The following is a 27,209-nucleotide window of genomic DNA, read 5'->3' as shown; positions in this document are numbered from 1 at the left end:
TATTTGTAGTTCTCTTAACATGCTATATGCTTTCCCATTGGAGGAACTGGAGTCTCTCCAGTCTCTCCCAGTTGAGAATGACTGAGTGGAATAAAAAATGTTACTGATGAGAAGGTATTACTCATGTGAATGGTGTAAAGACAGTCAAAAGAGGGAGAATCACTGTTGAATTGTTTGTGTTCTTGAAGTGTGTGTCATTAAACACCATGCCCCAGCATAACCATAAAACAAAACTATATACGGTCATACATTCTGGTGGTTATGTTTGTTTGTGTTATTGATTGGATGATGTCCTCATTTTAGATCAGATATTGTCAGTAATTACCAAAGAAGATTATCTTGCTCTTCAGTGACATTTTTTTAGATGGGCAAGCATATTTTTGTTAGTAGGTGTTCTTTTCTGAAATATATTTGATAGAAAAATATTTTAAGTCTAATCCTTCTTATGAAATAGTTCTTTTGCCCCAAATAATACCTATAACAAAATTACTTTTCATAGTTCCATATTTTAAGTGCTTTCCCATAGTTTACACAATGTAAAGGGAACCATTTTTTTCTAACACAGAAGAGTGAAAAGGAAAATCAATAATGTAGACCACGTTGTATCAGGAAGAGATTCACATTTATATCACTTTATCCTATATTTTACCAATATAATTAAGTTATATTCTGCTTGTAATTAAAATTATGTGTTGAACAGATGGTTACAATATTATTTAAAATAATGTTTTTTAGAAAGTTACCAGACTTTTGAGTTGTTTTAATTGAATCTAGGCTTTGATGTTTTTAAAACTAGGCAGTGTTCTTTCCACTATCACCTTGTTAGTCCATTCTTCATGCCTTTACTGTGATACAATAGTTCTGATTTTATCTTCAGTGTCTGTGTACCAGCTGCCAAAGATTTAAATAATCTTTGATTTAAATGATAAAAATTTTAAACCATGATTATAATTTATTATGCTTAACTTCTATGCATTTTCTTTGTAAATATTAGCAACATTTTAATTATATGAAGTGTGTGTAAAGCGTAATTTGTCAATGGAAATAAACATATATAACATACTTGCACTTAACATTTCATATTAAGAGCATTTTCTAGGGCACCTGGGTGGCTCAGTCGTTAAGCTTCTGTCTTCGGCTCAGGTCATGATCCCAGGGTCCTGGGATCGAGCCCTGCATCGGGCTCCCTGCTCAGTGGGAAGCCTGCTTCTCCCTCTCCCACTCCCCCTGCTTGTGTTCCTGCTCTCGCTATCTCTCTCTCTGTCAAATAAATAAATAAAATCTTTAAAAAAAAAAAAAAGCATTTTCTATTTGAATCAAAGTTAAGATTAATATATGTACTAGATGTGAAGAAAAACAGTACTACCTATATATACATAGCAGTGTTTGAGATGCTGTCAGTAATCTTTATCACAGGTTACATGGATTTCTTAAGACTTTACTAGTCTGTTTTGGGGGGGGGGATTAAATCTCTTTAATGCTCTATAGACCAGTTACTGTTACTGTGACTGGTGTCTGTCCAGACATTAGTAAATGTTAAGATACACCTTAGTAAAAGATCTGCCCTGTGAAAGACTGTTGGGTATGAAATAAAATTGGCATGTGCTATGAAACAGATAATGGATAAGAGTGAAAGAAACTATTTTCTGATTGGTTTTCTGCCCTATTTGAGAAATAGAAAACAAGTTTTACTTGTATTTTTACAAGTATTTATGTATGTTGCTATTACATAATTTCTGTGCTTATTGTAGAGTATTGGTTTTTTACTCTGACAGTTCAAAGCCTTGCCTCTTTCAATTTATGTCGTTCCCAATTTAGTTTATATTTTAAGTTCTCCAGAACAGAAATATCATTTCACTTCAGTTGAGATCTTTAAAATCAACGTGAATGCCATTAAGAAGCTTTCTTATTGAAGTAGGTGTAATCTAATAGGGAGGATTTGTTTAATAGTTTAGACTACTTTTGACTTATAAAGAAGTCTCAATTTATTGGCAACATACTTTTGTTTTAAAGCCCGATGTAAGTGTGAGCCTCAGATTTTTTAAATCAGATTTGTTACATGACTTGAAGGCAAGAGAGTCATTAAATTGTCCTTGGTTGATAATTCTAATTGAAAATATTTCATGCAAATATCTTGCCCTGTGAGGCTAGATATTAGCCTTGAATTTTTGTTGATTTCACAGTACAATATGAGTTTGACAAACTTTACATACCACTTACCTGTTTTATCATTTTAAACTTCAGTCTTCCTTACAATGGTTTCCTCTTTGGAAGCATATTTGGTGCTTGTTGTTTCATAGCTTTTTTCTACTTGCTTTTTTATTTTAATCAGCATGAAATGAACATGCATAATACATAAAAAATCTTTACAGATATATTATTATATATTTTTATTTGTATTATTTGGAGCTTAATAAGTATTTCCAGGATCTTTTATTTATTACTTGAAATGAAATATATTAAGTAGAAATCAGTTTCTTAACCCTGTGACTTGGTATTTTATTTTGAAAATGTTGATATGTTGAGGTGTATAATCGAATACCATAGAAACAAAATGGAGATTTGAGGGTGATGAATTGATAACTAGGTATTTTTGTAGTGAGATTTTAAGATCAGCTACTGTTGTCCTTATAAAAGTCTAATACAGTCACTCAGCTGTTAAAAACCTAATCCTCTATTTAAAAAAATATACAAAAACAAATTGTCTATCTTTCTGCCTGATCTCTTCTCAAGTACTAACACAATGGAAACAGTGGGTGATCTGTCAGTGTGTTTGGTTTGTCAATGATGGTTTTGTATAAATATTGGGAGTGTAAGAAATAAAATTCACACAGTAAAATATGATTTCATCTGCCTTTTCTCTGCAGCTCCATGGCTCATGCTGCGGTGTGAAATTCTCATTTTACACACTTTGCAGGCGGAGCACATGAATTATGCATTGAGCAAGAAAAATCTCCTGCCTCAAGTCCTATATGCATTTACCCAGGTTCTGTCTCTATTACCAAGATGAATTGCAAATGGAGAAATGTTTGATGAAATAGGGCTCTTAACTTCTTTGTTTAGAATTCAGATTTTTATTTTTATAGTAGATCCTTTAAGTATGAAAATGTTTTGAACTTACTATGGATTTTTTAAAATGAAAAATGAAATATAAGAGAGGAATGCCAAACACATCACGAAGCTTTTTATAGCCTTGATTTGGAATGCAGGGCTTTTTCAATTCAGTAGAAATGACCGTTATCTATTGCTAATGTTGTATTTCAGTCACCGGTTATTTGCTCTTCTCAGAAAGTCAATGAAATTCTGTCGTTTTGAGAGCCTTTTTTCTTTCTGTTTTAGACTTCTAATAAGAGATTATGTCAATTTTACATGCAGCTCTGTCCTGTGTTGTATGTGACCTGATGTGTATTTAATAGATATTGTTACACACTCTTAGCTGTGAAGTAGAAAATAAGGTATAGACTTGTTTCCAGCTTTAACTTTATCTTGATTTGATAGGTTTCTAATTTTTCAGGTGGGAAGGTTACAGTTGCATAAAAACAGTCATGCACCATCGTAGCTTATAGGACGTTATACCCATTGTGCTCAGCATAGTATTTTGATAAGTCACATGGTGTTAAGCTCTTTTTGTTATGTTCTTTCTTCACAGGAATGATATTCTAGTTGAAATGGCATTTTCATTCTGAACCTCTTTCTGCTATTGCCACTTTTAAATTCCAGCTTCAAAACTAACATTTCTTCTATATTTTTACCCAACCCTAGAAATTGTTTTTCATTTTAGGTGTGGAAAGAGGAACAAATATTGTTTGCTTTGTTTTTAAAGAATGAGTGAAAATTAAAACCCATCTAGATAATTTGAAGTTTTCAGTGGGAGAAATAAGTATTCTCATGAAGAAAATCAGTAGTTAGTTAGTGTTGTAATGTGTATTATTGTATTAGACTTGAAAATAATTTGTTTTTAGTTTTGGTGTAAGGAAAAAAACTAGCAGAACTTAAGATCATTTTAAAATGTTACCTCATATGTAATTTGATGTATAACTCTTATTCATGTATTTGCACTGTCATAAGAGCTCTGACATGCTGTAGACTCTAAATGATGGTAAGGTACCTTTTGCTTTAGTGAGACCTTTCTGTGGTTAGAGGAATACTTCAAAAATACTTGTAATAATATGTAGAGATAAGCTGTAAACTCCTTTATTAGATTATAAGTTACCTGAAGGCAGGAACTATACCTTGGCTGTATTACTTCCTTTGGTTAGCACCGAATCTGATACGTATTAAGTCTATGCATGTCTACTGGATGAATGAAGGATTGAATAAATGAACAAAAACGTTTTAGCAAAAACTTAAGTTTGGGCCTTTAATTTGAGAAGATTTAATATAAAAAGTATAAATTATAAAGATAAGTAACTTTGATCCAAATACATCTTTTTTTTTTTTTTTAAGATTTTATTTATTTGACAGAGAGAGCCAGAGAGCACAAGCAGAGGGAATAGCAGAGGGAGAGGGAGAAGAAGGCTCTGCACTGAGCAGAAAGCCCGACGCAGGGCTCGATCCCAGGCCCTTGGGATCACGACCTGAGCTGAAGGCAGATGCTTAACCATCTGAGCCACCCAGGCACCCCGATCCAAATACATCTATTTAGCACCCTAATCTTTGTCGATCTTTGTTTATAATGCTACTCACTACTGTACTTAATTTGTCACATCTTTTCTGAATCTCTGACCAAACTGAATACCTCAGGCTTAGGGATACTGTTTTCTAGTTCATGGTTATCCACATTTTAAAAGTACAGTAGATCTAATAAGCAAATCTGAGGTAGAGAAAACCCTAAATATGTGCAGATATGTTTTGAAATACTCTCCCCAAAGGAAAACAGTAAAGAAAGTAAATGAATACTTTTCACCCCTTAAGAGCAAGAGCCTGAAAATGTCATTTGTAGATTTTAATGAATGCCTTTGGCTAAAGAAGTCTGATGCAACACACTTTTGAAATATAAAATACCTAGTACAGTGCCTGTCACAAACTATATCTCAGAAAAGCTAATCTATCACAGGCCTCTTGACAATTTCAGAGCCAAGCTAATTATATTGTTTGAGCAATTCTTTTTCTATTCTTTTCTTTTTTAAGAATTTATTTATTTGAGGGAGAGCGAGAGTGTGCGAGAGAGCAGGAGTCGTTGGGGGTGGGATGGGGAGATAGAAACAGACTCCCCCTGAGCAGGGAGCCCACCACGGGGCTCAGTCCTGAGACTCCAGGATCATGACCTGAGCCAAAGGCAGACGCTTAACCGACTGAGCCACCCAGGCACCCCGAGCAATTCTTTTTCTTAAACCATCTTGCTTAAAAATTATTTTCAAGGTGTTTGTAGGCTTTCTACCAAAGAACCATTTTTCATTTTTGTATTAGGAAAAGTTCTCAGATCACAAAATAGCTGTTTACATTTAAATTTTCTTCTGATGGACCTTTATAATCTTTAAATAAAATATTTTAAGATAACAGTTTGCACAGTGGAGAAGAAATACTGTATGCTATCACTAAAATAAAAATTTTGATTAAAAAATACAGTATGGGGCGCCTGGGTGGCTCAGTCGTTAAGCTTCTGCCTTCGGCTCAGGTCATGATCCCAGGGTCCTGGGATCGAGCCCCGCATCGGGCTCCCTGCTCGGCCAGGAGCCTGCTTCTCCCTCTCCCACTCCCCCTGCTTGTGTTCCCTCTCTCGCTGTGTCTCTCTGTCAAAAAATAAATAAAATCTTAAAAAAAAAAAAAAATACAGTATATATAACCATACAGAAAGCTTAATTTGATTTTTTTTTCTTGGAGGAAAAAATGTTTGTTTTGAAACATTGAGAACTACTTGATTTTTTTTTTAATAGCCTGTGCAATAAATTAAATATTTCTTATTTATAGGAGAAAGAAAAAAAAAAACAAAGCAAGATAGAAATCCTCTTACCAAAGATGTTTCACTTCTAGATCTAGATGATTGTAAGTATTGAAATTTAAATTTTTCCTTCTCTTTTTAGTAGTAGTTTTTTGTTCATATGTTTTTTGAGAGAGAGCGCACGCACTTGCATGCACAGGGGAAGGGGATAGGTGGGGAGGAACAGAGGGAGAGAGAGAATCTTAAGCACACACTCCTCACCCAGCACAGAGCCCAATATAGGGCTCAATCTCACGAGCCTGAGATCATGACCTGAGCCAAAATTGAGAGTCAGACACTTAACTGACTGAACACCCAGGTGCCCCAGTTGTAGTATTTTTTATTTTTATAGTACCTTTTATTTACATGTCTCAAAATATGTCAACTTCTATTACGAAAGGTTTATAGATGAAAAAGGCAAGAAAGTTTTAGAAATTAGTTCTGTTAGTATCTTTTCTTTCATCTAGTCAGGTTATCAGTTTTTTATCAAATGAATAAATATAACTGGTCAGATGAAAGTACACCAAATTCATTTTAAGATCTTTTGCTTTAATAATTTATACTTGTTTCAGTAAATAATTAGCCATATCTCGGCAACTTCTCCATTGTTAATTGTTGATTATGGAGATTGAAACATTTAACTTAAGGAGGTGGGGAATTAGGAAAATAATTGGAAATGTAAAGGACACTACCATGTTGTACTTGCCACACTTTTGGTAGGATCAGAAATGGATGCAAAGCTTTTGAATGCTAGTGTGGCTGTATTTGTCAATATTTTAACTACAAAAAATCTTTCTCTTAGCAAATCCACTTATAAGAATTTAGAATCCTACACATATACTTATCCAAGTGTACAAAGGTATATTCATCATCTCCTTTTAAATACTTATGCATTGTGAAAAAGTTAATGGAACTAACTTTATTGGGAGTTTTGCACAGAAAAAGAGTAACAAGTAAAATATCATAAATATTAAGCTACTGTCATTTTGCAATTTAATTTTTCCATACTAGAGGTGAGTTATGGTTTTAGATTATCTCAATCTGTCATAAGTACAACTGTTCTATTTATATTGTTTACCTGGCCTGTCTTCAATTGTCATGGCAAATTCTTAATATAGAGAAACTACAGGAAATACTTAACAACAAGAAATTAAACATAAAATTGGACCCTATGAACAATTAGAAGAAGTGGATTCCAAGAAACACACAACCTTCTAAGACTAAATCATGAAGAAATTGAAAATCTGAGTAGACTGATTACAAGTAATGAAATTGAATCAGTAATTTTAAAACTCCCCCAAAAGTGAAAGTCCAGAACCAGGCAGCTTCATGGGTAAATTCTACCAAACATTTCAACAAGAGTTAGTACCTATCCTTCTCAAATTACTCCAAAAAATTGAAAAGGAAGGAATGCTACCAAACTTATTTTGCAAGGCCAGCATTACCTTTATACCAAAACCAGACAGAGATACCCTAAATACAAAAATTATGGGCCAGTATCCATAATGAACATACATGCAAAAATTCTCAACAAAATATTAGCAGACTCAGTTCAATAATACATTAAAAGGATCATATACCGCGATAAAGCAGGATTTATTCCAGGGATGCAAGGATGGTTCTACATCTGCAGATAGTTCCACATGATACACCACATTAACAAAAAGGATAAAAATCATACAATCATCTCAGTAGATGGAGAAAAAGCATTTGACAAAATTCAGCATCCACTTATTAAAAATTCTCAACAGAATGGGTATAGAAGGAATGTACCCCAACATAAAAGCTGTATATGACAAACCTACTGCTGACATCATATGCAACTTTGGAAAAGCTTAAAACTTTTCCTCTAAGATCAAGAATGCCCACTCTTGCCATTTTTATTCATCATTGTACTGGTAGCCTCAGCAATCAGGCAAGAAAAAGAAATAGAAATCATCCAAATTTGAAAGGAAAAAGTGAAACTATTTGCAGATGATAGGATACTATATATATAGAAAACCCAGAGACTCCACCAAAAAAAACTATTAGAACTAATGAATTTAGTAAAATCACTGGATATGAAATTAACACACAGAAATTCATTGGATTTTTCTACATTAATAGTGAGCTATCTGAAAGAATTTAAGAGAGCAGTCCCGTTTGTAAGTGTATCAAAAATAATAAAATACCTAGGAATAAATTTAACCCAGGAATTGAAAGACCTGTACTCTGAAAACTGTAAGACATTGGTGAAAGCAATTGAAGACGACACAAATAAAAGATATACCACACTTATGGATTGGAAGAATTTCATATTGTTAAAATGTCCATACCACCAAAAGTAATATACTGACTCAGTAAACTCCCTATCAAAATACCAATGACATTTTTCACAGAACTAGAACAAAGAATCCTAAACTTTGTATGAAACCACTAAAGATTCCAAATGGCCAAAGCAGTCTTGAAAAAGAACAAAGCTGGGTGCCTGGGTGGCTCAGATGGTTAAGCGTCTGCCTTCGGCTCAGGTCATGATCCCAGGGTCCTGGGATCGAGTCCCGCATCGGGCTCCCTGCTCCTTGGGAGCCTGCTTCTCCCTCTGCCTCTCTCTCTCTGTGTCTCTCATGAATAAATAAATAAAATCTTAAAAAAAAAAAAAAAGAAAAAAAGAACAAAGCTGATGTCCATCAACAAATGAATGGATAAAGAACATGTATACACACACACACACAGAGGACTATTACTCGGCCATCAAAAAGCATGAAATCTTGCCATTTGCAACAATGCAGATGGAACTAGAGGGTATTACACTAAGTGAAATAAATCGATCAGAGAAAGACAAATACCATATGATTTCACTTTTATGTGGAATTTAAGAAACAAAACAGATGAACATAGGAGAAAGGAAGGACATAGAGGAAGGGAAGGAAAAGTAAAATCAGATAAAAACAGAGAGTGCGGCAAACCATAAGAGACTCTTAACTCTAGGAAACAAACTGAGGGTTGCTGGAGAGGAGATGGGAGGGTGGGGTAATTGGGTGATGGGCATTAAGGAGGGCACTTGATGTAATCAGCACTGGGTGTTACATGCAACTGATGAATCACTAAATTCTTCCCTTGAAACTAATAATCTATATGTTAACTAAATTGAATTTAAATAAAAAATTATACTCTCTAGTATACCAGGTACTATACTCCCTGGTTTCAAACTATACTACAAAGCTATATTAATCAAAACAGTGTGATACTGGTACAAAAGCAGAGACATAGATCAGGAGAATAAAATACAGAGCCCAAAAATAAACCCACGCATATATGGCCAATTAATCTAAGACAAAGAAGCCATGAATATACAATGGGGAAGGACAATCTCTTCAATAAATGATGTTGGGAAAACTGGATAGCTACATGCTAAAGAATAAAACTGGACCACTATCTTATACCATATACAAAGTAAATTCAAAATCAATTTAAGACTTGAATGTAAGACCTGAAACCATAAAACTCCTAGAAGAAAACATAGGCAGTAAGCTCTTTGACACCAGTCTTAGTACTTTTTTGGACCAGTCTCCTCAGACAAGGGCAACAAAAGCTAAAGTAAACAAATGAGATTACATCAAACAAAAAAGCTTTTGCACAGAAACTATCAACCAAATGAAAAGACATCCTATTGAGTGGAAGAAGACGTTTGCAAAACATGCATCCAATGAGGGGTTAATATCTAAAATACATAAAGAACTTATCCAACTTAGTGTTAAAAGAAACAAACAACCTGATTGGAGCACCTGGGTGGCTCAGTCGGTTAAGCGTCCCAACTCTTGGTTTCACCTCAGGGTCATGATCTCATGGGTCATGAGATTGAGCCCCACCTCAGGCTCCATGCTCATCGAGGAGTCTGCTTGAAGATTCTCTCCCTTCCCCCCCACTCACGTGCACATTCTCTCTCTAAAATAAATAAATAAATAAATAAATCTTAAAAAAAAAAAAAAACAACCCTGATTTAAAAATGGGCAGAGAACGTGTATAGACATTTTTCCAAAGAAGTCACACAGATGGCCAACAGACACATGAAAAGGTGTTTATTGTCACTTATTAAAAGCAAATCAAAACTGCAATGAGATAGCACCTCACACCTGTCAGAATGGCTAAAATCAAAAACGCAAGAAACAGCAAGTGTTGGTAAGGATGTGGAGAACAAAGAACCCACATGCACTCTTGGTAGGATTCCAAACTGGTACAGCCACTCTGGAAAACAGTATGGAGCTTCCTCAAAAAGTTAAAAATAGAACTGCCCTATGATCCAGCAATCACACTGGTGGGTATTTTACCCAAATAATACAAAAACAGTATTTCAAAGGGATACATGCACCCCTATGATTATAGCTGCATTATTTACCGTAGTCAAGATACAGAAGCAGCTCGAGTGTCCATTGATTGATGAATGGATAAAGAAGATGTGGTATATGTGTACACACACACACACAGGATTATTATTCAGCTATAAAAAAACAAAACTTTGCCATTTGCGACAACACGGATGGAGCTGGAGAGTATAATGCTAAGTGAAAGAAGTCATTCAGAGAAAGACAAATACCATATGATTTCATTCATATGTAGAATTTTAAAAACAAAACAAACCAGCAAAGGGGAAAAAAAAGAGAAACCAAGAAACAGATCCTCAACTAGAGAGAACAAATTGATGGTTACCAGAGGGGAGATGGTTGGGAGGATGGGTGAAATAGGGGATGGGGATTAAGAGTGCACTTGTAGTGATGAGTGCTGGGTGACTAAAATAAAAACTTAAAAAAAAAAGAAATCACTGGTTTCAAGCAAAACAAACAAAAAACCCTGCAATGAAATATTACCTCACACTTATCAGATTAGCTCTTATTAAAGAAACAAAAAACAAGTACTGGTGAGAAAGTAGAGACAATGTTGGTAGAAATGTAAATTGGTACAACCATTATGGAAAACAGTATGAAGGTTCTTCAAAAACTTAAAATTAGATAGCACCTCACACCTGTCAGAATGGCTAAAATCAAAAACGCAAGAAACAGCAAGTGTTGGTAAGGATGTGGAGAACAAAGAACCCACATGCACTCTTGGTAGGATTCCTAGCAATGGTAAATTTGGGTATTTGTCTAAAAATGTATGCACCCCTATGTTCACGACAGCCTTATTTGCATTAGCCAAGCTATGGAAGCAACTGTCCGCTGATAGATAAATGGATATAGAAGATGTGATGTAGTATACACATACGCATATAGGAATATTGCTCAGCTATAAAAAAGAATGAATTCTTGCCATTTGCAATGACATGGAAGGACCTCGGGGATATGCTAAGTGAAATGAATGAGAGGAAGACAAATACTATGTGATTTCACTTATATTTGGAATCTGAAAAGCGAAACAAATGAACAAACACAGAAACAGACTCACAGATGCAGAAAACAAAGTGTTGGTTAGCAGAGTAGGGAGGGTTTGGGAGGGGCAGGTGAAATTAGGTAAAGGGGATTATAAGAGGTACAAACTTAACAGTTATAAATAAGTCATGGGAATGTAAGGTACAGCATAGGGAATATATTCAATAGTAACAGTGTTAAAACAACTTTGTATGGTGACAGATGGTAATTAGAGTTGTGGGATCATTCTGCAATGTATAAACATATCAAATCACTATGATATACACTTGAATAAAATAAAGTTCAAGTCAAATTTGCATCATTTTTTGCTATTGGCAAAGATTTACAAGTTTGCATCATTTACCTATTGATAAAGATTTTAAAGCAATCCCAGTGTTGCTAAGGTTTGGAGAAACAGGCACCCTACATGTGTTTTTGATAGGAATAAAAATAGGTGCAGCTTTTAGAGTCATATTAGCAATATTTGTCAAAACTTAAATTGCACACATCCTTTGATGTAGCAGTTCTTTTCTAGGAATTTATCCTACAGACAAAATAGGAAAATCAGATCCTTACTCCTTTCTTTTTTTAGACCCCTTAATTTAATGGCTTAATTTTACAGTTAAAGTCCATATTTCAAGGTTTCTAAGACCTTTGGGTGATCTGACTCCTGCCTACCTCTTATCCACTGTGTTTCTTTGCATTTCGGAAATATACCAGTCTCATTCCTCTGCATTTCCTGGCAGCTAAGGAAAAATTGAAACCTGTAAAATGATATAATTTTTATTGTTTGCTTCTTTTTAAAAGTATGTTTTTATATGTAGAAGCAAAGGTTTTCTTAAATACTAAGTTTTAAGAATTTAAACAAGTTTTTTTTTTTCAGGTTCACTTCACTTTTATTATGAACAAACACAATTTCAGATCAGTACAACTAAGCTTCAGAGTTGATATTAATAGAAATTATTCCAAAATTATTCTGAGGTCACAAATAATTACGATCCCACATAAAGGGGGAAAAATCCCACCCAAACAAGGAGAAGATATCCTGTGTATTGTTTCCATGGCAATGAGTTTATGCATTCTTAAATTTTGTCTGGCTAGTCTGGATAAGTCTACTTATCCAATGGACTTATTCAGTCTCTCAGAGAGAATCATATCGATTAATGATAGCATCCAGGACGCATGGTTCATGGTGGATACAAATTCACGGTGGATACGGCTACTATAAAAATACTCAGGACTTTTTTTTTAATTGTAAGGAAATTTCATCCTAACTTAAATTTTAACTCAACATAGGGTATATTTCTGTTTGTTAATACCTGAAAACTATTTCTTTAAAAATCTTTTATTCTTTTTTTGTCAGAAATGACACTTGAAGCCTCCCTCTCTTTTTAACATGTCAGTCCTGCAAATACTTGCTTATTGTCTGCTAAGTGTAAGGGTACTTTGCTAGATATCCTTTTTTGTTGTCTGGAACAGATAAATAGGATTTAGTCATTTTATTCCAGGGACTAATATCTAGTCTGGGGCACAGATACCTGAATAGTAGAGGCACAAAGTGTGAATGAATGAGGAGGGAAACAAAAACCAATTAAAAAGCTTGTGGAAGAACTGATCTGAGCTTAATGATAAAGATAAGTGGAGTGTTACGGGAGAAAAGCTTTGTTGACAATGGTTAAGCTTTGTTGACAATAGTTCTTAAGATACTGACTTAATTTATGCTGCTTATTAGCCTATGGTTCTCCATTGTCCATGGTAAAGTTTGTGGATCAAAAACTAAAAAGTCACTGTCCAGTAGTTTGAGTTCTTAGCTCTGAGAATTAGATTAATTTTGAAGGAGGGTCAGAAACATTCCTTAAGTTTTATCTAAGAGGCACATCATAATCCACAGAGGTTATGTATTCCATCTAGCAGGAAAACTTCAAGTACTGAATTTATCTATGTATTCATTTAGAAAACATTTATTGAATGCTTGCTCTGGTACAGGTAATCCGCTACATGCTGGAGATTCTAAATGGATACATTATCCCTACCCAGGGAATTCTGTTTCTCCCATTACAGTTTGAGAGTTCCTTGGGTATTTTATATTTTTGCAAATGAAGAGATCTTTTAGTACTCCATACCATGTGATCTTGATAGGATGATCATAAAGCAACAGTCGTACTCGTTTCTTTTATAAGAAATATAAACCTTTGTAATTATACTATTGGTACAACTAACTCTTTTTAAAATTTTTATCAGCCACCAGTAATCATGCTTCAGATAAGCCTTATGATCTGTGATATCATATTTTTGAATAAATTATAGTAGAGGCAGTGGAGTGGAGTGGCTAAGAGGACAAGGGAGCTGGAGTGTCTTGAGTTTGAATCCCAGTTTTGTTTGTTTGTGTTTTAAGATTTTATTTATTTGAGAGAGAAAGTGCAGAGCGAGAGAGAAAGCACAAGCAGGGGAGACGGGCAGAGGGAGAGGGAGACGGAGACGCAGACTCCCTACCAAGCAAGGAGCCTGACCCGGATCCCAGGACCCTGGGATCAATGCCTAAGCCAAAGGCAGGCACTTAACCGGCTCAGCCACCCAGGTGCCCTTGCGAATCCCAGTCCTTTTAATTACAAAGCTGCGTAACCTTGACAAGTTACTTAATTTCTTTGTGCTTTTGCTTTAATCTATAAAATAGGGATAATAGTAATACTTTTTAGGAGTATTAAATGGATTAAATGAGTTGATAAATGTAAAAGCACTTAAAACTCTGCTGGGCACATGATAAGCATTATATAAGGGTGTTACCTATGATGGAGATGATAACAATGATGCAGCAGCAAGCAATTACATTTAACAAGTTAAATAACTTCATATTAAACTGGTATATATTAAAACTTTTATATATTCTTAAGTTTTGAAGCAAATTTTGATCAGAAGAATAATTGTATAATTATTTTATAATTAAATATATAGTTGACCCTTGAACAAGGTGGGGGGGTAAAGGGGCACTAACAACCACCTGTCACCTTTGACTTGCCAAAAATTTAACTATTAATAGCCTACTGTTAACTGGAAGCCTTACTGATAGTGTAAACAGTCAATTACACGTATTTTATATGTTCTATGTATTATATAGCATATTCTTAAAGAAAAACAAGTGTTATTAAGAAAATCATAAGGAAGAGAAAATACATTTTTAGCATTATACTCTATTGAAAAAAAACCTGGCTATAAGTGGACCCGCACAATTCAAACCTTTATTGGTCAAGGGTCAGCTGTACTTTAGTAAAGAAAAACGTGTTTTGCAGGAAGTTTTAAAAATAAAAAGAAGAAAATGGATTTGTAATCCATATATCTTGGGTTTACTATTTGGCATGCCAGTTCAGATCTTTTCATATGCAAAACCCCTCTGCTCCAAAATGTGATCATACTGGGATACTCTTTTATCATTTACTTCTCTGTTTATCATACACATTCCTTGCCCTGCCATAGATGTTCTTTAACAATTTCATTTTTAATGACTGCATGGTTATCTTTTATATTGTAATAAATTATATTTAACAGGTTTAACAGGTTGGAAATTTAACTTGTTTCCATTTTTTTTGTCTTCATAGTTAGTGAAGCAATACATCATAAGTATATTATTGCATTATCTCCCCAACTGTTTCGTTAAGATAAATCCCCAGGAGTAGAATTGCTGGGACAAAGGCTTTGAAGAATTCAGTTGTCTAAGATTGCCTTTCCCAAAGCTTGTACCAACTTACATAGTTTTAGTGTGAGAGTACTGATTCCTGATTCCTGATACCCTTACTGATGCTGAATTTTGTATTTAAAAATTGCCTTTGCCAAGTCAATGGGTAGAAATGATACCTGGTTTTCATTTGTATGCCAGGTTATTTTTTTTTTAAACTAGTAGAATCATTTTTTTTAGTACATTAATTGAATACTTAAACATTGTCAACTAACCTCAGAATCCAGTTTTGGATAAATTTTCAGTGCAGGCTTTTATCTTGCCAGACCTTTAAACAGATGTGTAGTCATTTTAGTACCAAAGCCTTTTTCTGAAGTGGTATTAAAAGCCTTTCTTTTTTCTTTCTTTTTTTTTTTTTAAGTCAAACTTTGGTGTGAATTTTCCTCTTGCATTTGGTGTCTTTTTCCTCTCTGTGTCTTTAGGCCAAGCCATAGTTGAAATCAGAGGCTTTCTTACTCAGTTTTTTCTCCTTACATGGGCATCTCATATTTTGGATGGATGGATGGATGGATGGACAAATATTTAGAACCTACAAGAAAAGTGACTTGGAAAGGCAACATATTTTTATCCAAGATAAGAGAACCAGTTCCTGGTCCTACCCACAGTGATTCTTCCATTCACTTGTTTTATGATCTTTGCAAGACATAATCTCCCTGTGCCTCAGTTTACAGTGTCTTTAATATAAATGTTTTTTCTACCTCCTCACTGTTGTTTTTAGTCCTTTTCATGTCATGCCTAAATTATTGTATTCCTCCTCACTGCCAGCCCGGCTATTTATTATTCCTTCTTTGGTTTGTCCCTTATACTGATATCCAGCAGTACATATATTGTTCCTCTTTTGGTAGTTTTTAACAACTCCCTTTGGTGTAGAGGATAAATATAACCCCCTTAGTTTTCCACGTTCCCACCTCTCAGCCTTTGTTAACAGTATTTTCTCACCTGCTAAGTCACCAGCTTCTTCCTTTGCTCGTACTTAAAAACTGAGCTTCATTTCTTCCTGTTCATGAAGTCTTCCTTTACCACCATATCCCCATTGATCCTTCCCACCCCACCCCCCACTCCCAACTCCCTGTGACACTTGCCAACTGTACGTTGGTTTTCAACATAGGTCTGAGGAAGCCTGGGGATTTGTAGCAGTGTTTCAGGCATGCTGAAGGAGCAAGGGAGAAAGCAAGGGCTCCATTCCCTCTTCCACCCAGTCTCCACGCTGCTTTGTCTATTGTCTGTGTTGAAGTTTGACTTCCTTTGAAAATTTTCTTCTTTGGGCAATATCGTTTTTTTATTCCTAACTTTATGAATTAATTTTTTAATTTTTTTTCTGCCTAACTACAGGATATTGTGAAACTAAATGAGAAAAAGATGGTTTGAAAAGTCCTGTCAAATTAAGTAAATGTTACTTCCTTTATGGCCTTATTTTGAAGTGAGAGTTTATTGGAAGCTAAAACTTTTTCTACATTTTAATTTTTTTCATTCAACAGTCAAGCAGTTACTAAGCACTAAAAATTAATACATTAGCAGACTAGTAGAAATAAAAAATAAAAAGTCACAGATATGTATTACGAGAGAAGTATGGTTGTAGAAGTGTGTCCAAGTATATCTGTAGAACAAATAAGGCACACAGAAGCTGTGTTTTGGTTGAGTCAGCTTGTGCTTTCCTTCTAAGTGGTGCCTTAATGGGTAGAAGTTGCAAGGTAAACAGGGCAGAGAAGAACCTTCCAGGTAAAGAGAATAGAATATAAAAGGCTCAAAGACATGAAACGAGGTATTGGGAACTATTAATTGGTAGGGCCTGAACATAGGAGTTGCTGATGAAATTGGAGATAGACCTCTGCTACCCAGTATGTTGCCGACTGGCCACAAGTAGCTGCTTACACTTAAATTTAAGTTAATTAAACTATGAAGTGCAATTCTTTAGTCATACTAGCAATATTTCAAGAGTACATTAGGTATATATGCTAGTGGCCACTATATTGGACAGCACAGCTATAGAACATTTCCATCATCACAGAAAGTTCTATTGGACAGTGCCGAGCTAGATCATAAAGAACCTTGTGCCCTTAATTAAGGTGTTGGACTTTCATCTTAGAGGCAGTTGTGAGCCGTTGAAGAGTCTTAAGCAGGGGAGGATGAGATCTATACTTTTTCAAAGGTTTTCAAGTTTTCACATACCTGATCTCATGTACATAGTGGTTTTAGAATCAAAAATTTCTATCTGGTACATAGCTTTTGCTGACAAAGTATAATTAGAAGGGAGTTAGGTAGCCTGGACCCCTGTAATTATTGTAATGAAGAATAAAATAGAGAAAGGACTTAAATAGCCTTTTAAGACTTCTGATTCTGCTTCAAAACTCTTGAAAGCTATTGTTGTTCTTTATATTAGCTGGAAAAAATGTTTCTTTACCTTTTTTTTATTTTAGTGAGGTTACTGGGTGATAAATGTTAGTGATAACATTATGTGATACAAATTTTCAAAAACTATTACTCAAGGTATTTGCATCCTTATTTTGTTATAGGATTTGCCATTATGTTTTGAAAGCTAAGACTAGTAACTGTCATGACTTGATAATAACTAAATCAAGATGTTAAATAGAATTGTCATAGATTTATTAATCAAAGTAATTTAATTAGATTTACTAACAAAATAAAAATGTTGCTTTTAATAATATGAATTAAATTTTCATGCATATTTGCTAATTTGGGCCTTTTCTTACAGTTAACCCAGTATCCACTCCAGTTGCACTTCCCACACCAGCTCTTTCTCCAAGCTTGATAGCTGATCTTGAAGGTTTAAATTTGTCAACTTGTTCATCAGTCATCAGTGTAAGTAATTTTCAAAATATATTAGCTCAGTTTTCATGTGATAACATTGCATCTTTCTTATTAAAATGCAAATAATTGAAGTGGATTCTTAGTCTTGAACAGTTTCTCTTTTAAGCAGGGTCAATTTAGATCTGACCTTTTAATTTTATAAATAGTTTTAAAATTTGCTCTACCGAAACCGTTATCCTCACAATTGACTTCTGCTTATTACCCACATTTAATTACCATGTTTACATTTTTCTCTGGCACTCTTACGTATGTATAATATATAAGCATTCTTTGCCACATTGGGTTCATTTGTATACATAAATTCTCCCATAAAGAATTGTTATCTACATTAATAGACTTAAATTCCCACAATCATTCCATTTCTATTACACTGTTCTTATACCATAGGCTACTAAAAATACCTGACTGTTTTCATTTTAAAATTCAAGATTGTGTTTCTCTTTGCATTATCTTTGTATGTTTACTTACATGCCTCAGTATCTCTAAAAAAATTCTTTAATGTTACTTATGGGGTATGGCTTGAAGTGAGGCAAGAGGCTGGCCTATCTCAAAATAATGCCAAAACCATCAGCCTGTCATAATATCTGAAACTGCAATAACTTTTTTCTGTGTTAGCATATTATATCCACTAACCTTTCACTCTAAATCAGACATGCTGCCTACAATGTATAATCTGGTGTGATATGCTTGACCTCCTGTTAATTTGTTTTCAGAAACCTGACAAAGTAAGAGACAAAATAGTACGTTCTGATGGGAACACAAGGTAGCTTGAATAGATCTGGTGTATCGCTGGTTCCCATGGCTGACAGAGTACATAATTGGTGATCTGAGCTCCTGGGGAGTGTAGAGCTGGTTCTGCCAGAAGTGGAAAAGAGGAGTACCTAATTCTTGTACCTTGTTAGAAAAAATTTCCCCATCAAAGCAGATGTGATATCAGGACCATTTGGTTTAGAATGCACATGTGAAAACTATTAAGCTGAGCATGTTGTTTAAGTTGTAGAATGCAGTTACCTCTAACTGCTCAGAAATGAGTAAGAATGATATCTGGAGTTTTAGTTTGCCATTCTTGTTGCTAAAAGGAAAAGGCACATTGAAAGAGATAGAGGGAAGCAGTGAAAAGAAGCAGTTAAGTCTTTATTATTTAAGTAATAAATATTTCTTGAGCATTTGGGTAGGCTGTAAAGAGAAAGTAGAAATCAAAAAATCTATAGTGAAGCAGTTAGTCCTTGAGGGGAAAGGAGGGCCCTAAAAACTTAGGAGGCAGTAAGGTAGCGGCTAAATAACTCGGGCTTTGATATCAGATGACCAGGGTACAAATCTCTGCTTAGCCGCTTACTAGCTATGTGGTTGGACAGATTGGTATGTAATTTTTCTGTACCTCATTTTCCTGTGAAGATAACAAATACCCTATAGGATTGTAATGATATTAATGAGATAATAAATGTATAGCTCTTAGAACAGTGACTGGCACATTGTCATTACTCAATAAATAATAACTAATATTTTTTAAAGTGATATGATAATGGACCCTCAGTAGACTCTCATACTTTATTAGCTATAAAAAGAATGCAGTTGAGATTAGAAAAGCTTGCAGTAAATTTTCATTCATCACAAAGTAATTGAAGGACTCACCCTTTTATACTAAGAAAAATATTTATTGGGATGGTCTCTTCAAAGGAGAGGAAAAGCACTCCATCCAAAGAACGTACAAAAAAAGGACTGCCGAATGGGCAAATTTGTGTAGAGGGAAGTGGGAGATACAGACTTCCAGTTATGGAATAAGTAAGTCGTGGGAATAAAAGGCACAGGATAAGGAAACCAGTCAGTGATATTGTAATAGTGTTGCATGGTGACGGGTGGTAGCTACACTGTGGTCAGCATAGCCTAATATATAGCGAAGTTGAACCACTATGTTGTATACCTGAAAGTATACTTCTCTGTCAACTGTACTCAAAAAATTAAAAAAAAAAAAAAAAAAAACTGTCAAGTTCAGCTGAACGAAGCAAGATCTCAAACTCATCCCCAAAAGCTAACAAAATGATCAAATGAATAGTAGTAATAAGAATGTCAACCACAGGGGCGCCTGGGTGGCTCAGCCGTTAAGCATCTGCCTTCGGCTCAGGTTATGATCCCAGGGTCCTGGGATCGAGCCCCACATCGGGCTCCCTGCTCCACGGGAAGCCTGCTTCTCCCTCTCCCACTCCCCCTGCTTGTGTTCCCTCTCTTGCTGTCTCTCTCTCTACCACATAAATAAATAAAATCTTTAAAAAGAAAGAAAGAAAGAAAGAAAGAATGGCAACCAGAAATTCACCAGCAACAATCAAATAAGGAAAGGAATAGAACTTAAAGAGGAAAATAGAACTTTGAAAAGTGCAGCCTGTAGAAATAAACAGATGCAGAATGGCATGGCTCCTATTATCTCACCTTCAGCCCTCAAAACAGTACTTAAAAAAGATTAATGAAGCAAATTGTAATTTTTTCATTGTGTATATGAATTTATCAGCACCACGCTTTAACCAACTGAGCTAACCGGCTACCCCTATGTATATGAATTTAGAAAGAAGTGGACTAAAGACATCGGAAGAAAAAACAAGAAAAACTCTCAAAAATTACAACCCTCATATAATGGTAGGGGACCTCAACAAATATAGGAGCCTTTTGGATCCTAAAATGAAATTCATAGATAAGAGTACATCTATAATTTTAAAATCAACATGTTTCCCTTATTGAATAGAAAGAAGAAATAGAAGTAATTTACAATAAAGTAATAGTTACATTGCTATATAAATGCTTGTCCATGACAACACTAGAAATGTACTGAAACAGTTAAATAGTGCTGGCACTGATATGTAGAACAGCCATGAATGTGACAACTGTAAGTGCAGACTTATATAGGTGTATTAGCAACTCAAATAGTGTGGGTTGGGGTGTTACCATCAGTAACATAATTTTCCAAAATCTTGAACAGTTTCTAGTAGTTGTATTCCAAGTCCCAGCCTAGTTTCTATGAGTTCCTAGTCTGAAGATGAATTTTATTCATTTCAGTGGATTATTTAAATTTATTTTCCTTGTGTATTTGGTAAAATAGGGGTAGATTTTATTTTTTTGAAATTACCAAAATGTTTATAATGAAACCCAAAGAACAGTTCCTTTTTCACTCTAAATATTTTTCAAATGAAAAATTTCACTATTTGTTCTAACCTTTCAAATTATATATTCAGAACACAGATTTTTAAACATAATTCCCAGTGAATATCATTATCATTGTAAGGAAAGGCCTGGTTTTTCAAACTGCATGATAAAGAAGATGTATAAACACAGTATTTGTTCCAGTCTTACTTGAGACTAATTGGCAGCTGGCCAACAGATGGCTAAAAATGAAACATTTTATTTCCTACAATAGTATGTCTGTGAACAAACTGTAAATTTTTTAGTGAATTATCAATTTTTCTACTAGATTATTGTTAGGCTAAGAGTTTCCCAGTTGTTACACATGAAGCCCCAGGAGTTCAAAAACTGCAATCCTCAGAATGTTACAGCTTCTACAGGGGATGAGAAAAAAGTGAGGTGGGGGGAAAAGACAATTTGCATATAAGAATAAATGTAAAATAAGAATAAATTGTTTGCCTCTGGTTTTGGAAATGTTGGAGTGAAAACTGGTGTTTTCTGCTTTGAATAATTTTTTGTATATTTGGGACACAAAACTGTTAAAGTGAATTCAGCAGTTCACGTTACCTCTGAAAACTTTTGGTGTATTTTTTACGGATAAACATCAGCATGAAATCTTGTCTCTTTCTTTGCACTTTTTATGTTTCTTTTCAAACAAGTTTTATAAGAAAATTTATTAATTTGCTTACTTAATATTTAAGATTTATATTTCTATGGAAAAATAACTTCTGAGTTCAGTCCCCCAAATGCTATGAAACCCATCATGGAAGTATAGTACCTGTGGTTCTTTAGCACCTAATCACAAATCAGAAGGTTTCTATGGGAATATACTTTTCAAGAGTTCCAGTTTAAAATACCAAGAATTCATTTAGAAAGTCAGGGCAACATTTAGGAAATGCATTGAATTTGGGGCCTGGATACTTGATATCTATCCTTGGCTGAGCTAGTTATCATCGTGACTACGGGCAATTCATTGACTTGTGTAAACTTTAATTTTTGAATTTAAAAAATGGAGATACTACTTTCCCTAAACACTTAATTGTGTTTTCATGAAAAGTAAATGAAATAATGAGCCTGAACATGTTTGAATTCTGTTCTATGGCTATCTTGTGGAGTGAGAAGAGACAGATGAAGATGGAGTTCTAGGTTTTAAAGACAACAGAGAAAAAGGCCACGATGAGTTAGTGAAGGAGATGAATTGTGGAAATTAGTATCAGGAAACTCACAGATTAGGAAGGGAAACAGACAAATCATTTTATTGTAGTAAGTGCTACATGGGAGGTATAAATCTGCTTAGGTGCTACCAGTTGACCAAGATCTCTTAGAAAAGAATTTGTATATGTGACCTTGGAACTGAATCTAGGAGAATAGTAAGAGTTTGTCCAGGTGGCTGGAGTAGAATAAGAATGACGTGACGGACAAAGGAAAAAGGGTATGCAGAGGCTTGCGATGTGAACAGACTTGGAATATTAGAGAAACAGTAGTTCAGTGTGGCTAAAGTATAGCATAGCTAGGTTGGAGTAACTGAGTCTGATGTTGGAAAAGTTATGTTGGTGACATACTGACATGGGAAAATTGGAGTAATGACTCCTTAACTTACTGCTTTCCAATCTTTTCATGTTATGGTACATATGGAAAAGTGATAATAGTTGTAGTGTGCTCTGGGGTAAACAGAGACTACTGCAGGAGGCGGGAGGCCTCCAGCCTAGAAGCTCCAACACAGGCCCTGCCTGGCGTTCCTGAGGGCTAATGGTGGGGGCAGCAGCACAGCACACTTCTAACCTCTGTGGTACGTTAGTGAGGAAGCACTGACTTAGCTGCTGTAATATTAGTGATTTGATCTTCATGGATCACAGTCCCCAGAGTTAAGTGGAATTAACTCTGGAGGGTGCAGGAAGATTCATTTAAAAAGTGATCATTATAGAAAACAAGGCAGTAAATTGAGGAATGGTAAGTAATTCCACCAACAGTCCATGAAAGAGAAACCAGAGTTGCAACAAGAAAACCCTATTTGATACAATATGCTACGTGGAGTTAGCCAAACTCCATGTTAGAGGCACAGTCCTGCCCACTGCTAAATTGACCCAAGACTGCGGAGGTCAGCTGCAGGTTTAAGGGTTTCCTGAAACTACCCTCAGGTTTGATAATTCACTAGAACATTCACAGAACTCAGGAAAGCACTATATTTAAGATTCAGTCTTACTGTAGCAATAGGATACAAAATAGAACCAACCAAAGGGAGAAACCAGTATCCTGGGTGGGTTTCAAATTCCCAGCTTTCAGGTTTACCCAACTGGCATCAAGGTATATGGCAGTATGCACAGAGTATCCGCTTAGCGTAAGTTGTCTAGGAGCCCACTATGAATCACTTCCTTGGGAGCAGCCATCAGTTGTGGTCCTCTAAGGGCTCACCGTGACTAATTAAAGACACTCCTATCACTTAGGAAATTCCAAGGGTTTAGAAATTACCTCTCAAGAGCTAGGACAAAGTCCAGATCTCTCTTTGAGGAGACCAAATTCCTTACTACATATGTGCCAGTAAATGTTTCATTCATTCAACAAGTATTTATTCAGGCCAGAATATGAGGCAGGTGCCAAAGATAACAGTAAACAAGTTGAGCTAGGTTTCTGCCCTCAGGGAGTTTACAGTTGAGTAAGGACTTAACAAAAAATCTCCTCAAAGGTATGCATTAATACCAGGTGGTTTAATTGTGTAACATAGTTTTTCCCGTTTGGGAATTTCTTCAGATACAGGTTGTCATTTTTTGTCATTACTTCTCTGATTTTACATTGGCTACACTCCACAGCCCAACCTATCTCCCTCTGTACTATTACAGCTGAAAATCTAATGAGAGTTACTTTTGACATTTAACAGACTTTTTTTTTTTTTTAAGATTTTATTTATTCATTTGCGACGCAGAGATACAGACAGAGAGCATGAGCAGGGGGAGAGGCAGACAGAGAGGGAGAAGCAGGTTCCCTGCTGAGCCAAGAGCCTGATGAGGGGCTTGATCCCAGGACCCTGGGATCATGACCTGAGCCGAAGGCAGACGCTTAACCATCTGAGCCACCCAGGCGCCCCGACATTTAACAGACTTGAAAATTTAGGTATCTAAACTGCTTTTCCTCTTTGACAAGAAGTAGAAGGCTAATTTTCGCAGTCCATGCTATTCACCATCTGCTTTCCTTGAATTGCCTCTGTGAAACATCACTTCCTCACTTAATGATGGAATAAAGTCTCATGATGCTCGGGTGAAGACAGTGGCAACAGTGGCAACAGTAGCATTAAACTAAGGTCAGGGGGAGTTGTGATAGGTCGCCAGCCTGGAGTTTACTGTGACCAGCAAAAGAATGGCCTTAAGGTTGTCATTATGACCAAGAAGCCATTAACTAAAGTCTCCCCCGCCCATCCCTTCAAGGATTTTCAAGCTGAAGGGTAGGAAGAAGGAATCCCATGTAATGCACTTTAATTAGGGCAGGCAGAGTGAGGCAAAGAAAAGGCATTTTTTTTTCTTTAATACATAAACCAAATTCCTCATCTGAAGTAAATGTTTATCATTAGTTCCGTCAAGTTCCTTATCTAAGGAATATAAAAAAAAAAAAAAATGGCTGGCAACTCGGCTTGTAGCTTTTGCTGTTGACAGAGATTGGCAACTAATGAAGCTATAACTGTCCATGATTAGGGATGAGGTCCTGACGCTGCTTGTGTTACAGGAACTTAGTTGGAAAATAGAGAAGCGTGACTGTCAGACCTGCTTTTGGTGTGCGGGTTACAGTATGTTTTAAAACAATCTGAAGAAAAAACAAACCATAATTCATGAAGCAGAATCTGGTTTACCCAGTGTGAAATTTACTAAACAGAGTTGAGAATTATTAGGATAATTGCATATTGTAATGATGACAGTTGTAATTGAAGTTGATTTCTGTTTCTCTTAAGTGGACTTTTGTCTTAAGTAGATCTCTCTCTCTCTCTCTTTAATGCTAGGTTAAGGCATTTTAGTTTTGCTTGCCAGTCAGCTTGTCTTGGTCTGCCAGAGCACCAGCTTTCTTTTCATTGTCTGCAAGGACAAAATGCTTTGAGGGGGTCTTTATTGATAACAGCATTTACTGAGTTATGCACCAGACATTTCATGAATATGTGGTCTCACAATTTCCCAAAACAAATAGTGTTATCTATGATAAAGTTTGTTTTCTAATATGGTGGAAGAACTATCTTTTAAAAAACATTTATTTTTTACATTTTAAACACTTATGGTGTGTTCGAGTTCCAGGTTAAGAGATGAGGCCAGCTAAGACCAAGTTACGTTAAGTTTAGAGGAGGAGGAAATTATAAGTCAAAATTAAAAATAATTTTGTCATTTTAAATTTGGGGAAAATCCTTTATTTGTTCTGATGAAAATGTCAGTAGTCATGGAACTGTGGTAAAAATAATGAAAAATCATTGGCCTGGGTCTGCTTAAATTGAAAACATTTTTTAATTAAAGTTTGACAGTATTTTGTGCTTCCATTGCCTAGCCATGTCCCATCTTATTCTTTCATTCAGTTCTCCTCTGGGTATGAGTTGCTTTAATTTTTAAATTAAACTTTAAAGGTGTGTCATACTACTGCTTCATCTTTTTATTTCTGCACTACTTCAGAGGTCTCATAGTTAATACCAGACCATTATCATCTCTCCCTGTTCTACATTATTAAGAGGAGCCGCTTTTTAAAAAAAGAGATTGTTACTAATTTTTAGTTGCAGGGTTTTTATTGGAAAATATTTTTTATTTGGCTTAAGTAAATATATGCCAATCTAAGTCCTGACTGGTGGATAATACTTTTATAATGCTTTGTCGATATCATAATAAAATTATCTACAATTAAAAAATCCAATATATAAGATGCTAATTAATGAACTAGTAATAGTAATGATTGTGGCCCAGAGAAAACAGATGACCCATCAAAATAGAGAAAATACGTAATATAAATCTGCAAGAAATTGAGGGATTAAAGAGGTGATGGTAAAGAAAGCCTTGGGCCTTTCTTTTCCTCTTCTTTCTACTTTGTGGTGAGTAGTTCCTTTCATTTGCTATAGGTTCACTCTTTTCAGAGCTGAGACAGTTCCCTGAACATCTACTGACTTCTTTTCCACGATTATAGGTTCTAGCTTCTATTTATTATAATTAAATGTACTATAATAGTAAATGAGGTTTTTAAAATATCATTCATTTAAAAAAAGATTGAATCTTTAACAGCAGTTTTATTTTACACATCCAGAGTTGATTGAACTTTGTGTTACTATCAACTAGTACGTTTCAAATTTTGTTGCTTATGTTGAATTTGTGGTATATGCAGTGAAATATACTTTTTTTAAGCTTTCAGTTACCTTAGATTATTATGCATTAGCCAGTCGTGTATTAATTATTATTTAATCATACATCAGCCAAGTTAACTTCTGTTACTTTTGTTCCTCTTTAAAAGGCTTGTCAAAAATTTTATGAACATAGGGTGGGGCATGGTATAAAAAATTTATATTAGTAGTATTAAATATTTTAACATGAGAAACCGGAACTGAACATGGATTATTGTGATGCTGAAATAAACTTTGTTTCTCTTCAGAGGAGAAGAAAATGAATTAAACTATAGGACACATGCCCAACTAATGATAAAAAATTAATTTATTACCAGAGAGAAGAGAGCATGGAGTAAAAATAGATAAGTACAGTATATGACCCTAATATCAAAGAAAAGTAAAAGCCACTTATCTTAGAATATATCAGACACACTATTATTCAAATCATTCAGGAATGTAATTACAGACAGCTTTATAGGCCTATCCATAAGGGTTATTTCTTTAAATTTGCAGCTGTTCCACATTACTGAATGTATAAATATCTCCCCCAAATGTTAAATTAATATTGAAGATATGTTTTACAATTCTGCACGCACACACACACAAACAAAATATCAGTAAGTTTTCCTTTAAAATGCATAATTTAGATTAAGAGAGATACCAACCAAATGTCTATCTTGTTTGAATCCTTATACAAGCAAACCAGCTCTGAAAAGACATGTATGATAGTCAAGGAAATGTGAACACTGTATTTTACATGAAATTAGGGGAATTATTTTTTTTAATGTAATAATAGTATTGAAGTTTCCTTTAAGAGTCTTTATCTGTTAGATAAACTAACCAAACTAT

At 35.0% G+C, this 27,209-nt stretch overlaps 1 protein-coding gene across 1 annotated transcript in view; it reads left to right on the top strand.

Moving 5' to 3' along the window:
• Positions 1 to 27,209, top strand: part of AP3B1 (adaptor related protein complex 3 subunit beta 1) — a 260,264-nt gene that overhangs the window by 177,092 nt on the left and 55,963 nt on the right. The window contains exons 21-23 of the mRNA XM_044916930.1: positions 5,410 to 5,414; positions 5,918 to 5,985; positions 17,745 to 17,851. Coding sequence (XP_044772865.1) covers positions 5,410 to 5,414; positions 5,918 to 5,985; positions 17,745 to 17,851 — 180 coding nt within the window. The remainder of the gene's footprint in view (positions 1 to 5,409; positions 5,415 to 5,917; positions 5,986 to 17,744; positions 17,852 to 27,209) is intronic.

Source organism: Neomonachus schauinslandi, chromosome 7, assembly GCF_002201575.2.
Source record: "Neomonachus schauinslandi chromosome 7, ASM220157v2, whole genome shotgun sequence".
NCBI lineage: Eukaryota > Metazoa > Chordata > Mammalia > Carnivora > Phocidae > Neomonachus > Neomonachus schauinslandi.
The sequence above is the reverse complement of the archived record's forward strand: the minus strand, read 5'-3'. Positions and strand labels throughout refer to the sequence as shown.